The 17,705-nt window shown below is 37.9% G+C and overlaps 1 protein-coding gene across 2 annotated transcripts in view; it reads right to left on the bottom strand.

Annotated features, from left to right (window-relative positions):
* The window catches only part of HDAC8 (histone deacetylase 8), a 230,513-nt gene that overhangs the window by 165,715 nt on the left and 47,093 nt on the right, over positions 1 to 17,705 (bottom strand). For both annotated transcript variants that reach the window (XM_047764024.1, XM_047764025.1), the window contains exon 5: positions 2,715 to 2,827. In XM_047764024.1, the coding sequence (XP_047619980.1) occupies positions 2,715 to 2,827 (113 nt within the window). The remainder of the gene's footprint in view (positions 1 to 2,714; positions 2,828 to 17,705) is intronic.

Genomic DNA, 17,705 nt, shown 5'->3' on the forward strand with positions numbered 1-17,705 from the left:
AGAAGGGTCTTGTTCCAATTTGCATTTCTCTGAGTCTTAGGGCATTGAGGACCTTTTCACATGTTTAGTAACCATCTGTATCACTTCACATGGGAAATGCCGTTAGGCACGGTTAGAAAAATCATACTCTAAGAAAGGACACAGAGGAGGGCATGGGACTTGGTATGAAAGGGAGGAGTGGTTAGGTGGACAAAAGAGGCATGGGGTAGGGGTGCTAGTGAAGCCACTGCAGGATGCTAGTTACGGAATCATGGGAGATTTAAAATAAACCAAATGTGTAAGAGTTTGGAGGTGGAGCAGAGGTCACTGGAAGTGAGGTGCTGAAGAGGGGAAATAAACTGAAATGAAACACACCATAAAAGTTGGCTAAAACAGGAAACTCTAAATGGTGCAGAAATAACATTGCAAATGGAAAGAACGGTTTCAGGTGACAGTCTTATTTCATTCTAATATGGTTCAATAGACTTGATTCCATTCTTGAACTCTGATACTGAGTTTGAATTTCATAATCATTTACAAATGATTCATTCATTCAACAAATATTTTACTGAACCACTACTATAGGCATCATCTGCTTATTCCTGCCATATTGCGTAGGACAGAAAGAAGTAAATAACTTGATCTCTGCTCTGGAGGAACTGAAAGTTTTCTATGGGAGGAGAAGACACAGACACATTAAATTCACTAACAATACAAGTATATTATTAAATATCAAATCAGTAATAGAAACAATACAGGGCCAGAGCAGGGAGAGAGACAACTTGGGCTGGAGTGGATGGGGTAGATCTGCAACTGCCTTAAGCAGCAGAACTTGAAGTCCTGCATAGAACTTGAAGACGCAAAAGGAGAAGAGGGAGTTCCCGTCGTGGCTCAGTGGTTAGTGAACCCGACCAGGATCCATGAGGACGCGGTTTTGATCCCTGGCCTCGACCAGTGGGTTAAGGATCTGGCATTGCCGTGAGCTGTGGTGCAGGTCGTAGACACGGCTTAGATCCTAAGTTGCTGTGGCTGTGGCCAGCAGCTACAGTTCCAATTGGACCCCTAGACTGGGGACCTCCATATGTCACAGGTGCGGCCCTAAAAGACCAAAAAAAAAAAAAAAAAGAGAGAGAGAGAGAAGAGAATGTAAAACTAATGTAAAGTCAGGGACGTGGGAACAGTGAGTAGTGAGAAAGAAAGCTGGAGAGAGGAACTGAAGCCTCTTTGAGGCAGGCCTGGAAAGCCAGGGCAAAGAGTGTGGACTTTACCTCAAAGACTGCTAGTTTTCCAAGTATAGCCTGTGGAACAACTAGAGAGTTGTTAAAAAGGAGATTCCCAGGTTCTAAACCAGATCTACTACATATTCAAATATCTGGTGGATGTGGCCTAGGAATCTGTATTTTGCAACAAATCCCTCCCAGGTCATCTTGATCCACATTCAAGTTTGAGACCCATTGCCATAGGCCAAGGGTTAGCAATCCAAGTGACTACATAGTAAATATTTCAGGCTTTGGAACTACATGGTCTTTACTGCGTTTTTTTTTCCTTTACAACCTTGTAAAAATGTAAGAAACCATTCTTAGCTTGCTGGTCATACAAAAAACAAGCCATGGGCCAAATGTTACCCTTGTTATAGGCAATAAGAGCCTCTGAAGGGTTTTGAGCAAGGCTGTGTTTTGCATTGGCTGAGTATTCAGTTAGTCATTGGATGTGGCTCTCAAAGTAGTGTGTTGGTTGTTTTAACCCTTCTCTCTTCTGCTACCTTTAATTTTCAGTCACCCTTCATGGAAGCATCCAGCTAGGTGAACTCCCTGGGAGGTCTCTCCCAGAATTTCTTCTTTTTCTGTTTTGGCAGCAGAGCTAACCCCAGCTCCTGTGTTATACTACTCTTTTCCTCTCTTATTCCTTGATTATGTTAGTTTGTCTCAAAAGATCCCTGGAAACAAGGAAGCAGCAACCACGGATGTGGGGATAGGGAGGGAATAGTCTTAACTAATTTTACTGGATAAGTGTTCCTAGATCAATGGAAATACACACTGGATGTATTTAAGAAACAGAATGCAGTAACTGTCACTGAAACTCTACTTTCTAGATGAAAAGTACACAGGAGGGTAGGATACATCCTTTCAGTCAAGTCTTCTAAGAGAGGATTAATGGGGTTAAGGCAAATTGTTAGAGTCTGCTGCTGTTAAAAGTTAGAGAAGATGCTCTGGATTTGTGCAGGACTAAATATTTTAGCAACACAAAGCAAATAGCCCAGATTTTTGATCACTACATGAGTTGGTATTCCTATTGGTGAAAATTCAGAATGTTAGTCGACCAAGCACCCCTCCTATTTTAAGGGAAGCATTAAGACTCTCAGCTCTAACTGCAGATTTCATTTAGAGCCTATGAAAGTGGCTCAAGGGAGGTTAGTAAGCACTGGAGTAAACACTAGGAGATCTTACCTAGATTTCCACTTAAAGTTCTCTACTGGAGAGCTTAGCTACTGGAGGAGAGGGGAGAAATGACAGGAACCTGGTATTTTAAAGCAGCTTGGTTATCAAAGGAAGGACTGAATCAGTTAAAAGATTCTCTACCTACTTTAAGATTCTCAATTAGGAAAATTTCAATTGCAACAGGCATTTCTCCTGTTATCAGTTGCCTAGAAGCAGTTTTACTGATTAAAAAAAACCAAACAAACAAAACAACCTGCTGTCCTAGCAGTGAAGCACCTTTGAAAGTGAAGGGCTTACCATCTCCGTGGTGCAGATCCAAATCCACATAGAGAATACGATCAAATTTTCGTCGCAATCGTAGTATTCCCAGGACAGCATCATTGAGATAACAAAAACCAGATGCTTCATCTCTGAAAGAAAACAAGTTGCTACAGCCAACAGCCACAAGCAATCCAAGGGAGTCTTTACAGCCAAGGATCTAACCCTTGAGATCTATTCCCTTACAATACCCCCTTCTTTTAAGAAAAACAAAAATCTACCTAAAAAGATCATATAGTAAATGGCTAAGAATGATCAGGGAATGAAGTGTTTTGGTAAACAAAATATTCAGGTTGATTGGTAACATTTTCCATTCAAGATCTCTGACTTTCAAAGACTTAAAATATTATAACTATATTGAACAAAACAGAACATTTCTCTAATGATTCAGGAATCATTAAAAAAAATTCTAGTACCCTGCGGTCATCATGATGAACACTGATTACCACTTATAAGACTTTAAGAAAACTAGAATCTAGAAGGGGCCTTAAAGACTATCTTGTTCAGCTATACTTAGAGATTTGATTTCCCTGTCCTGACCCTATGACATAACCTAGAAAATTTTTTCTGAGTAAGTCTTGGCACTTGTTGCTCATAAAAGCTGAGTGTAGAATGTACAAATGCATAACCTCCTGGGCAGCACAGTGTGGTTGCCTTTCTGTAAATGTAATTATTACAATGGTGATTGAAGCAGCCTCTTCTAAAGTTATTTTGTTTTCTTCACTTAAGCTGTCTTCACTGACTTCACTAACATCTTTTAACATTTTGCTATCGGTGATACTGTGTCACTTTAACCTCTTGTCAACATTAACCCACTCTTTTATTATGCTTCCATTAAGCCTTGTTGAGTAGATTCTTTATCATCAAACACATTGTAATTTATTTTTAAGGCCTCACCTTAAATGCTTCAGTTTCTTTTGCTTCCACAGACACATTAAATATACAGTCCATTTTTTCCTACATTCTCCCTGATATTTTACTTGAAACAGAATTCTAGGTATGAGCATCATTTAAAATGGCATCTTTGCTATTGTGAGATTGTAAGATCTTTCTAGTAGCTACACAATGTATAAACTTCTTCATGAAATCTCTTCCATAATAACATTTCATATTCTGAACAATGCCCTGGGTCACAGGCTGAATCAATGAGACAGGTATACTGGTGAGCAGAAAGTTGGTAAAAATATCATCAGAGATTGACCTTGCTCATGATGGTGAACTCAGCGATCATCTAGCAAAAGAATAGCTTGGCATTATATATACAACTAGGATGAAACCAGTTTGAGAAGATGTGTCCACACATGAATTTTCTGTAAATAAGTGTTGAATATATAACTTTGAAAGTTCTTGGATGCTATTTTCCAATTATGAAAAGCTTACAATGTATAAGTCTACTTACTGCCCTAACACATCAAAAAAAAAAAAAAGAGAGAGAGAGAGAGAGAGAGAGAATCTATTTTCCTACTGAAATCAATAACTTTTGGGTAGGTGGGATGGAAACATTAAGTGTTAGGCAAAAAGAGGAGGGAGTTGGGGAGGAGGAGAAATGCAAATTAATATAAGGCATACTTCCTTCAGAGAGCCTACAATTAAGTTAGGGAGACAAGTCATAAGCACAGAAAAACAGAAGAAAAAACAAAGAAGGCAAGGAGAAATAGTATGACACATAAAAGAATATAGAGAAAATCAATAGATAAAATTGAGAAAGCAGAGTCATCTCATTGACAGTAATGAACTTCATCTGACCCCTGCACTTCTAGAAATCAGTGATGGTTACGAAATCCCTCACCCATTTGGGTTCCAAGAAACTGCAAAAGACCATAATGCCCTGGCACTTTTCAGAAAGAACCATTTTCATGCTTCCTCATGACTCCTATATGGCTATCTTGTTTACCTGTCTCTATAAAATTCCTGATCCCTCTTCTTTTTCTTTGAGATGTTCCTTGCTAAAGAACATTTCCCCCATGGCAGTAGCCTGAATAATAATAATAATAATAATAATAATAATAATAATGGCAGTAGCCTGAATAATAGTAATAATAATAATACCTTTAATTCAGAAAGGCAGTGTGCAATATTTTCTTAATATTTTCCTAATTTAAAAGACCCCTATTCTCATTGGTTTATAGAAATAAATAAGTGCTTAGATAATCAGAGCATTCCTAAAATTCCCAGAAAATAAGGAAATCGAACTTTCAAGATTTTTAATGTGCTAAAAAGGTAGTCTTATAAAAACAAGTTCAAGTAGTTGAAGAATTTAAGTTTGCATAATTTACGTAAACCTTTGGCAAACAAGAGTAATTCAATAACTTTGGTTTATTAAAATCAGCTGTGTTTCTTCTTTATCAGTGTTAAGTACAATATACATGTATATTTTTATTCTACTTGGGTACATTCTTCCTAAATTTGTACAGGTTTACCAACTGAATGAGCTAAAGCTACTTCTACTAAATCTTCGAGATTATGACAAATGCAAATTTGTTTAATTTGTAAATTTGAGTCATTATTCCAACAAACTTTATTTCCACAGCAATTCTGTTTTGTAGTACATCAGCTTGAAGATAATTTATAAGATCTTTAGGTAACTGAAGACTCTGGGCTGATACTAAATTGAGTTAATGGATATTCTTTAGATGCCGAGATGTTTCTAGGTAAGAGAATGCATTAATTACTAAGCATGATTTTGGGTTTATATGCCTTTGCTTATTTGTACATGCTACAGAGAGGCTATATGTATTTGGATTTGTTAATGAACATGTTCTTTTTTGTCACTTTGAGAAGTTGTACTATAAGGGATGTGTATGATATAGAACGTGGTAAAAGCGTTTTTTTTTATTTTTGGAAAATCAAACTGCCAAGATTTATTGAATTTTTTCTTTCACAGAACATACAAGTATGTAGACACTGACATGTGAAATAAAGTACAAGGATCAGGAAGACAAATTAATTGAACAATACTCTGGCTTCGACACTATACTACTTCCTTATTTCACTTGCAGCATGAATCACATGGTTATTATATATATATAAATATATATATATTATATATAGGAAAAATTAAAGACAACATTTATTTAGATTTACCAAAACACCAGAGAGCCTCTGAAATCCAAAGGGGATTTTATTTGTTGGGGTCAAAGTTAGCTAAGGTTTGAGGGGCTGATTTATAAGATTTCCAAAAAGAACTTTACTATCAAGTATGGTACTGATGCAAAACTAGATTTTGATTTTCTCTCTGCTAAAATGACAAGTCTTTTGGATTATTTGTCTTCCTTCTCTTAATAACAGGTTGTAGAGGTTTTGCTTTGTCATCTAAGTAATCTTCCTCAATAACAAAGATTCTGTGTCTTACTGGAATAACCTTCTTTGGTTTATGTTGACTTTATTATGTCCTTGATTATTTAAGAAAACAACGTCTTGTCACATACAAAAGAGATGAGATTCTTTACAATCATATTACCTTCTATGCTTACTTTAAAAATTTTTTTGTCATTTTGGTTAAATTGAGAACCAAGTACTATTTTCCAGTAATCCATTATCCTATCTTAATTGAGTCCAGAAGGTCTCTGCAAAATCACAAAGAATGTGTGTGTGTGTGTGGTATGTGTGTGTGTGTGTGTGTGTGTGTGTGTGTGTGTGTGTGTTTTGGGCTGAATCTGTAGATGCAGAGGTTCTGGGGCCAGGAATCAAACCCATGTCTCAGCAGTGACCCAAGCCACAGCAGTGACAATGTTGGATCTTTAACCTGCTGAGTCACAAGGAGGATTTGTTCTTTTACCTCATTTAAAAAAAATAAAGATTGATTCTTTTACCTCATAAAATGAGAGGTGCTAGAAATAATTAGCTTTATTTGATACATTACTATTAATGACATGCATGGGAAGAGTTGCCATACTGGAAGAGATGCTTAGCCTTCCCTAAAATTGGTATAGGCAAAGTGTTATGAATATAAATATTTCAGAAATTGTATACTGTATAGGAAATTCCTAGAATTCATCAGTGTCCTTGCTGGCTATTATAAGTTTCTATTTGTCATAATTCCCCTGCCTGAGCCCTCCAGGGTTTGGAAACTCTTATTTTTATTTTCACAGCTATACAATTACCTGCATAGGTTCAATAAGAATCTGTCCTACTTCTTATGAGGACATGATTAGAAACATTAGTTATGTAGCCAAGGCCTTGCCTGGAACGTCATACTTGTGAAAGATGCTCATTGAATCAAATTTGATCAGACACTTTTAAGGAACTAAGGTTGACTTTATTGAGCCAATACATACAAAGTTCTCTTGGGAAAACTAGCCTGGTACCTGGCTTATAGGGTTCCCAGCCTTATAAGTGAGTAAGGAAGACTACTTCCTGGCAGGCTCTGGAAACTTAGAATATTTGGGGGAAACCAAGAAGAGAGGAATTCTCCCAAATTTATAGGTACTGTTGGTAAAATCTTCTTAGCTTAGCTTCCTAGGATAAATTGGCTTTTAAAATTTCAAAATGAGATTTCTTATGAAAAATTCCAGCAAAGCAAGCTTAAGGTCTATATTGTAAATTACCATTTTTGCTGTACCTATATAAATAATCAGGCTAAATCTAATGAGGACTAATTTTTTTAATATTTTTAAATTGAGGTAAAATCCACATAATGTAAAAATAACCATTTTAAAGCACACAATTCAGTGGCATTTAGTACATTTATAATATTGAGTAATCTCCACCTCAATCTAGTCTCCAAACATTTTCATACCTCAAAAGAAAACCCTGCACCAATCAGAAATTCCCTATTCCTCCCTCCCCTAGTCCCTGACAATCACCACTCTGCATTCTTTCTCTATGGATTTATCTATTCTGGGTCAGTCATATAAATGACATTATACAATACTATGTGATTTTTTTGTATCTGCTTCTTTTATTCAGCATGTGTTTGAGGTTATTCTATGTTGTAAAAAGCATCAGTACTTCATTCCTTTTATGGCTAAGTAATATTCCATTGTATATATATATCACTTTTGTTTATCCATTTTTTTTTCCATACCAGTGGCATGTGGAAATTCTCAGGCCAGGGATCAAATCCATAGCCAGAGCCAAAGCAGTGACCACGCTGAATCCTTAACCTGCTGAGCCACAAGGGAACCCTCTCTTCATCTGTTGATAGACATTTGGGTTTTGCCCACCATTTGGCTACTGTGAGTAATACTGTGAATATCTGTGTACAATTATTTGTTTGAGTACCTGTTTTTAGGTCTTTTGGATATATACTTAGGAGTGGAATTGCTAGGACGTGATAATTCTATGTTTAACTTTTTTTCCCTTAGGGCCACACCCAAGGAATATGGAAACTCCTAGGCTAGGGGTCAAATTGAAGATATAGCTGACGGCCTATGCCACAGCCGCAATAACATGGGGATCTGAGCCCCATATGCGACCTACAACACGGCTCACGACAACACTGGATCCTTTCACTCACTGAGCGAGGACAGGGATTGAACATGTGTCCTCATGGACATTAGTTGGGATCGTTACCACTGAGCCATAATGGGAACTCCTTCTACAAGGGCTGCACCATTTTGCATTCTCATCGGCAATATACAAGGGTTTTCATTTCTCCACATCCTCACTGATCCTTGTCATTTTCTATTTTTTGTTTTGTTTCTTTTGATTCTAGCCATCCTAGTGGGTGTGAAGTGGTGTCTCATTGTGAATTTGATGTACATTTCTCTGATGACTGATGGTATCAAACGCTGTTGTGTGTTTATTAGTCATTTGTATGTCTTCTTTGCAAACATGTCTATTCAGGTTCTTTGCCCATTTTTACATTGAGTTGTCTATTTTATTGTTGAGTTGTATGAGTTCTTTATATATCTTGGATACCAGACTCTTATTAAATGTATGATTTGCTTGTAGGTTGTCTTTACACTTTCTTGATGATGTTCTTTGATGCAAAAATGTTTTAAGTTTTTATGAAGTCCAATTTATCTATTTTTTTCTTTTGTTGTTTGTGAGACAAGCCTTATTTTAAGAATAATCTTTATTTTAGATTATCTTTGATCAAAAGGGGGTGACTATATAGAGAAGCTTTTCATTTCAAAGGAAAACTGCCTCATCTATAGCATGCCATTCCAGGTTATCAGAATCTAGTTATTGTCTTTGAGCTATTTTGTACCTTTTTATAAATTGAAGGTTACTGATGAGTATGTAAACTTTGTCTCCTGTGTCAGAGATATAATTGATTCTGCCCCTGTGTAGAAAAACCAGTTTTGGTACCTATTTGGAAATTAGACTGGATCCTATTACCTTGCCCAAATTGTTGATCCTTACCATCTTTTCAATTCTTCCAGTTTTCTTCAATATCTGGCTAATATTCTCCAAGCTAACTTTTCCAAATTTTCTTCCTCCTGCCTGACTTGGAGTCACCAAGAACTAAAACTGACTGCCCAATCCCTATCTGGACCTGGCACTGCCGTACAACCTGCTCTCTTTTCTGGGATCTGAGGCAGCCCTGCAAACTAAAGCTCCCTGACCTGATATTAGCCTGGGGGAACTTCCCACTGCAGCAGACTATGCATGACTGGAATTCCCCTTGAACAAGCTGCTGCCTGGACCACTAAGGAAGTCTGTTCATGTCATATACATCCTTATATGAGAGGTAACCTAGACTATGGGCATTGTTACCAAGAGCACTGACATCCTAGTTCCATGAGTGGTGCTGCACAATAGAAAGATATTCCTCCACTTAAGTCTTAGAATCCACTTGACTAGTTACCTTCACAGTTCAATTCTTGGCTCTTTACTATAATATAACCTTTTCATTAATATTTCTTTTTTTTCAGTTTATTCTTCCCTCTTTTAAGATTCCCGATCTCCAAGACCCTAAAACAACTGATTTTTGCCACTACCTATCAACAGATGGTTTTATAGAAATAACACCAAGAGGAGTTCCCGTCGTGGCGCAGTGGTTAACGAATCCGACTAGGAACCATGAGGTTGCGGGTTCGATCCCTGCCCTTGCTCAGTGGGTCAAGGTTCTGGTGTTGCCGTGAGCTGTGGTGTAGGTCGCAGACGCAGCTCGGATCCTGCATTGCTGTGGCTCTGGCATAGGCTGGCAGCTACAGCTCCGATTCGACCCCTAGCCCAGGAACCTCCATATGCCACAGGAGCGGCCCAAGAAATGGCAAAAAGAAAAAAAAAAAAGACAAAAAAAAGAGAAATAACACCAAGAGTCCAATAGTCTCTTAAGAGACTATTTTTTAGATGCTTGTTCACCCTGCTCAGGCGGCTTATGATTGCCTCTGAATTATTCGGTGATGAATGATACTTGTCTTAAACAAAAGAGGAAATGATGATGTTGAGGTTTATCTGAGCCTTGTTCTCCCCATAAAGCAGTGAAGATTAAGAACCCCCACCCTTACCCTTTTGTTTTTCAGGAAAAGGCCAACTGCAAGGGGCCATCCTACTTTGGCATATTATCCTGAGATAAGACCCATCTCCATCTGTCCTAATGATTTCTCTAAGACTTGCAGATGACTCCCTTATTTACCTGCCTCTGTAAAACCCCAGGCCCTCTTCCGTTTCTTTGATATATTACTCATTAATCAGTGTTCCCCCTATTCCAAGAGCTGAATAAAATCATTGCCTCAAGTGCATTTTGTCTTCACATCATCAACACAAATGTATTCAGAGGATAGACCAGGTTCAACAAATATTTCTGAAAACTTTGAGAAATGTGTCTGCAGCTTTGTGTAAGCATTTTTTTTTCTTTACCAGAAATATCTAGCTTCTTATATGCCCTGGTGAAGTGTAAACCACAAGTCAGTCTTTAAGAAAAAGCTAGGCTCAGTCAACTGTGTTTGCTAATATGCATTTGCTGTTTTTTATGTACATGATGCCAGAGATCAGGGATTCTTGGATCACGACATCAAGGCATTTATGTAAAATGTCAAGTGGCTACCTCACCTAGGCAGAGCCAGACAACTGCACTATTGAACAGCTTGTTACTGGCAAAGATTTTACAACAGCCATCTCTGTGCCACCCTCCCCACTCCCAGTCCTGGTATCAAAAGTCGGCATTACAGATTTTCAGTGTTTTCTTTTTTTGTGGCTGCACCCATGGCATATGGAAATTCCTGGGACAGGGATTGAACCAGAACCACAAAAGCAACCTGAGTCGCTGTAGTGACAATGCCAATCCTTAACCCACTGAGCCACATGGGAATTGCTATTATTTAGACCTTCCTAAGACTTGCTCAGATATCTATTTTCTCTTTTAAAAATGAAAAAATGTTTGTTAGCATAACTCTTATAATTCTTTACCTTCATTATAGCTATTTTAGAACTGGTAGAATGGTTTGGTTTTTCTCTCTTGTTGGTATATAGTAAAATAATAGCCAACAATTATTGAGTGCTTATCCTGTGCCAGGAGCTGTATCACGTGCTTTCAATACATGAATTCAGTCAATTTCCTCAACAACCCTGTGAGGTAGTTACTATTATTATTTCCTTTTTACAAATGAGGAAACTAAAATACAAGGCAATTAACTTGTCCAATGTCATTCAGTTAGGTAGGAAGTGGCTGATCTTGAGTTTGAATTTAGCAGCCTGGTTCCTCAGCCCACAAGCTTAATCACTTTGCTAGACAGTTTTGATAATATTCTATCAACATCTATGGCTTATTCTCTTTCTCATAATTTACTTCTCCTTCCTGTCTATTCTCCTTCACCATTTCGATTTTCAATGTCGGTGAAATTAGTCTGTTTTGTCAGTTTTCTCCTTCCTCTTCACTGGCCTTTCCCAAATTACCACTTCACTACTTTTTCTATTTGCTTTTATCCCCTTTGCCATTGTCTGATTTGGATTTAAGAACTTTTTGGTCAAAAATGAACCACAATAGGTCCTTTTAGGAGCGACTTTTCTCTTGGGCTTTCTCCTAAAATAGCCCACCAAACTAATCATTTCAGCTTTCGGGCTATCTGGATTTAGGATAAATCAGTTTTTAAAATTCTCCCCAAAAGGCAAGTAAATGACCCAGGGCCAAATTTGCACAAATTGACTTTGTGGTGGTCCTTTCTTTTATAAACCCAATTTAGCTACTGACCTAGCACTTTCAGATTTAGAATTTATACAGGGATATGTGTGAAAAGGATTAGGTCAAGAAGGTGCTACTTGTTAATAGAAACAAATCCATTAACTGTGTGACAAAACCGAAAATGTTATCCAGGAAATAAAATAAATGTGACAGCAGCATAATTCTACACACTTCTCACTCTCTACACACCATTTGGCATGATAAGCAGTCACTCTGGAAGACAAATGAAGGCTTGGGAGAGTAGAAATAAGGTAATATTTGCCTGAAAATGAATCAAGAAAACTGACTACAAATTCATTATGTTGAAAAGTGCCAGAAAGCCACTTTTAGAATCCACAGACCATATTTCCCTTTGGATAATTATATAGTCAAGGTAAACTAATAGAAAAAGTGCAAAGCAGTTCTATTTACCACCAAGAATCTTAGATAGTTTATAAACAGAACCTAACATTTGTACTACAGAAGAGTCAAAGTGGTGAGTGGGTCCCTGAAAATTGCTGCAAGATTAACTCAGCTAGGGAATAAATTGAATAGATAGGTCACGATGAACTGAATTCACTTGTTGTTTCCTTTGGACATGCAAGGTCTCATTTGTTCTGGATCTAAGCTTTTTTAGCACATTTTTTTTTCCCCTCAGATGACACAGGCAGAATTTTCCTTCTCTAAAATATGTTTTTATTCAGTAGAGTATAGATTAGCAAATCAAAGTCTTCACTTGCCTAGTGAATTTTTCTTTCGTATACTCTGCTTTTAGGGAAGGAAGTAAATGAGAAGAAGCCAAACAAATTTCTAAAAGCAATTTCCCAGCGTGTACCCCAGGTTCAGCCCAGATTTCATCAATATCTGCTACTTCCAATGATCTTATCCAGTTAGAACCTAGGGTACAGAAACACTGGATAACTCTAAGAGATAGCAGTAAGATTCAATCAGCTCTAGAATACTGCGCTTACTAAGGCAGAAATGTATAGATAATATTTTAAAAGAGGTTAAAGAATATGTATAAAACAACAACAAAAAAGTGCGATGTAACTCCTGAACTAGAACATTTAATTAACCAGAATATTCCATCCCTGAGCATTCAGGTTAATCAAAAAGATCACTTTTTATTTTAAACTCTCATTTAATGAACTTAAAAACCTCAAGGGTTTAGACATCAATACTGGGTTGAGGAATTAAATGTACTCTCTTCTTCCACAAGAGAAATAACATTTTAGGCATAATTGATGGAAATCATGCCTGCTCAATCTTTTCTAGTTAAATAGAAAAAAACACAAAAGCACTGGCAAAGCAGCTGGCCCAGGCTTAATATATATGTATTTGTATTTCTGCACCTGGTCCTGGCACACAAGATGAGTCTCTTATGAGCCAAAGACTTTATGTGCTTGCATCCCCAACCTACGTAATAGACCCCATTAAATTGGCTGGAGTTTATATTAGGTGTGGATAGGAGGAAGTGCCATTGTGTTCAGTGAACTGATCACAACCTCTGTCGAATCAGGAGTGAGAGGAGGGTACTTGCTTTAAAATTGCAGGGAATGCTTTCAGACTTTTTGGCTTCTGCTGATGAAATCTAGGGTAATTTTTTGACACACAAGAAAAACACATGGATGCTCCTCAAATATCCTTTTGGCCACAGGATGAAGCCCCCTACAAAGATTAACTAGGTATTACCGATACTGTTCAAAACTTGGATTAAAAACATTGAGACTGTTGTCATGTTATATCTATAGTAATTATAAATGCCCGAAAGACAGAATAAAAAACTTTTGAGTATTCTTTTTATACCTTTTCTGCAAACAAAGGACTAGTTAAATTCTGAAATACTTTTCGCAATTATTATATACATAAATCTGCTCAATATCTTTCACTTGTAGATTTTGACTTCCTAGTGAAATGGTAATTATTTCTGGTTCATACAAAGGGAACTTTCATGATTTACCTTTTATATTTAATAGGAGGTGCAATGCCCAAGGCAGGAATTAAAAGGCCTTTCTGACACTCATAGGCCTGGCTGAACAAGGCCTGGGATTTTTGTGGCTACCCCTAGAGAATGAGCCCTGAAATATAACATCACTGCTGGGTCGCAATAGTCCCGGGGCCTTCCTCTGATGCCTCAGTCGCAGGCAGTCTGCCTAAGAGGGGACACTGTATGCAGTCAACCTGCAGGTGGGTGCTGGGGACGCATTCTGTGCTCTCTGTACTAGGGGTTGTAGACAATGCAAGATATCCTGGACCCTGCCCTTGAGGAGCTTATGAATGTGTTGAAATAAGTTATGAGACTAATACGCACTTAAAAAATACCTAACATGTGCATGAGACTATGCTTGTCTCAACTTCCAAACATCCAGCCCTAACCTGGAAACTTTCTTCTAAGAGGTTCAGAGGACTTATGAGCTCATTTGCTCTCATTTGCTCCATGGGAAGTTGAGGGGAAAAAAATGGCTATTCCTCTTTCATAGTTGAGAAACAAAAATGATTTATGTCTCAGGGTACTTAAGGAATTGGCTGCATGTTCCAGAGCCTCTAGCAGTGCTATATTCCTCCCACAGTGCCCTCCTCTGTTGCACATTTTACACTGTTCGTTATAACGTACTAAAAGCATGATTCTGATGACATCACTACCCTGCTTAAGCCCCTCAATGGCTCCCCATGCCTCTGGGGAAAAAAGATCCTTTCTTTAGCATAGGACACAAGGCCCTTCATAATTTTGTCTCTGCCTATTTCTCAGGCCTAATCTCACCACCCACCTCAAGTACCCACCACTTAACTGCATCAGACTTCTCACCCTATCTCAAATATAATGTATTTTGCAAGTCTCTGGGGGTTTTGCATATATGTTGTCTTGGACATAGAACGACTTCCATCTCCTCTGCCTGACGACCTCCTACCCATCTTTTAAGAGCTAGCTGTGTTATCATGCTAAGTGAAGTCAGCCATACAATGAGACACCAACATCAAATGCTTTCACTGACATGTGGCATCTGAAAAAAGGACAGACTGAACTTTGCAGAATAGATGCTGACTCACAGACATTGAAAAACTTATGGTCTCTGGAGGAGACAGTTTGGGGAGTGGGGGGATGTGCTTGGGCTGTGGGATGGAAATCCTGTGAAATCAGATTGTTATGATCATTATACAACTACAGATGTGATAAATTCATTTGAGTAATAAAAAAATTAAAAAAAAAAGGGCTAGCCACGAATTTGTTCCTGAAGTTCCACTTTCCTTCCTTAGGTAGAGAAAGTTAATTCCTTTTTTGTGCTCCAGCAGTTTATTCAAACCTCTACCATGGTACTTGGCAAACTACCTCACAATGATTACTTTCTGTACCTGTCTCCTCCACTACATTATAAACTCTTTGCAAGCAAGGACTGTGCCTCATTCATCTTTATACTGTCAGTACCTAGCATAGTACTTGGCACATGATAGGCTCTGAATTTTTTTTATTTTAAAGAATTTATAGGAATGGTAAAATGTCTAAAAAAATGAAGAAAATAATTCCTATTATTTACTTTGAATAAAAAGAAAAAGAACCTTCAGATTATACATTTACAAATTCAAATGTGATAAGAGAAAAACAAGGGAAGAGAGCACTAAAAAACTGGCCAGTACCCAAATCAGGAAATTTCAAGAGGCGATGACTCATTGTCCAACCTCTACCCTAGAATGTACAAACAAATGGAGAAATAAAGCATGGGTTTTCAAAAAGGCTGATCCTGAATCTAGAGACGTGTCATTAGCTTTTTTTTTTTTTTAAACGTGTGATAGAATAGGGAGCTTTGCATTAAATATGTTCCCAAATACAGTTAGATGTGGCAGTGTTGTTTGGTAGATAGGCTTAAAATTGAAATGGCTTGAATTAATTGACAAAGTGGGTGGATATCACTAGGGTGAAATTTAATATTGAAGGTAACTCACTGATGTGAAACAAATAAAAAGGGTGGAAGATATGCTCGAAGGTCATATTTGAAGTAGTTCTGAGTACTGCAGCAGGGAGACTGAATCTAGGAAATAAATAGCTTCTTCAACTCATGGCTACTGCCCCAAACCAATGGTCAGGCTTTAAATGTAGGAAGGATCATTTGGGGTACATTTGTCTTTGCAGTGATAAGCACATGCATAAATGGTGATTGCTGTCAGCAGTGTCATCTCTAAATATTGAAGACCGAGATGTGGAAACAACATGAAGAAATATCAAGACTGAATTCCTAGTCAGTGAGCATGTTTGGGTAGAGGTTGGATCAGTAGTTTTTAAACTTTTCTTAAGCAGCAGAATGTTTATTTTTCAAATGAAATTTTAAGTGGAATCACAACATATAAAAAAAACAAACAAAACCAGCACTGCTTTGGTTACAGTGTGAGTAGGGGGTTGACACAGCAGTCCAGACGCTATATATTTAGCAACCCCTTTATTTCCTATGGTTGCTACTGAACCACCTCTAAGGAATTCCTGGGATAAATGCCATGGAAAAGGTTTCTCTATGGAGAGAGAGGTTAGAATAGATGACCTCTAGTTCTTTCTGAATCTGAAAGCCCATAATATGATAATCCTCTTTCTAATATTCAAGATCAATAAGGAAATCAGGATTTTATTCCACTTACAAAAAAAGTCCAGTAGAGGGCAACACAAATAACTATGGGTTTGAAGGAATATTTTCCCCCCCAAGCTATATATTTTTTAATTTTACTTTTTTCACTAAGACAGTTTTTTTATAGCACTTTGAGATTCACAGGAAAATGGAGGGAAAAGTACAAAGATTTCCCCTATGTTCCTTGCCCCACACATGCATAGCCACACCTCTATCAATATCTCCCACCAGAGCAGTGCTTTTGCTACAACTTGTGAACCTACACAGACACATCATAATTACCCAAAGTCCATAGTTTACATTAAGGTTTATATGCCTGATGTTGTGTATTCTGTGTATTTGGACAATGTACAATATATGCATCCATCATTATAGTATTATGCAGAATATTTTCATTGCTCTAAAAATCTTGAGGAATAACCTTTTTTTTTTTTTTTTTGGCGGCACCCATGGCATGCAGAAGTTCCAAGGCCAGGGATCAAACCTTCACCACAGCAATGACCCAAGCCACAGCAGTGACAACATCGGATTCTTAACCCACTAGGCCACCAGGGAACTAACTCCCTCGAGGAATAATCATAATAAGGGATTACTTATTGGGCACAGGTAGCAAAAGAGGCTTCTCCTTTCCTTCCTTCCTCAACACACACATCTGTATTGAGCACTCACTCTGTTCTATACTCTAGGAATAACAATGAACAGATAATAAAGATAAGAGCTTATTCTTAAGGATCTCACAGTGTGTGGGGTGAGGAGAGTGGAAGCAGATGGAAAGACACCAAAACAAACAAGCAAGAAAACAACATATGTGGCAAGCACTATCACAAAAATAACACACAGTAATGCGATTAAGAGTAATGGGGCATAGGTGGGGGCTTCTCCATATAGGTTGGTCAGGGAAGCCTCTCTGAGTAGGTGATGTTTAAACAGAGACATGAAAAGTGAAAAGAAACTCACCTATTCTGAGATGGAGAAGTCTTCCAGGCAGAAAGAACAGCATTGCAAAAGCTCTGAGGCAGAAAAGAACTTTCTTGGTCTATATGAGAAGCAGAAAGGCCAGTGTGGCTGGCCTTTCTGCTTAATGAAGTTACTGAAGGCAGGTGGTACAAGCTGAGTTCTGATGCAACCAAATCACGGGAGCCATCAAGAGGAGTTTGGACTTTATTCTCAATGAGATGGGAAGCCATTGGAGGGTTTGGAGCAGAGGAGGTGTAGCATGTGATTTGAATTCTTCTACGAAGAGAGACTGTAGAAATGATTATTAGCACAAGGCAGAATGGACTAAAAGGCATCAGGTGAAATGTGGTA

Source organism: Phacochoerus africanus, chromosome X (assembly GCF_016906955.1).
Source record: "Phacochoerus africanus isolate WHEZ1 chromosome X, ROS_Pafr_v1, whole genome shotgun sequence".
NCBI lineage: Eukaryota > Metazoa > Chordata > Mammalia > Artiodactyla > Suidae > Phacochoerus > Phacochoerus africanus.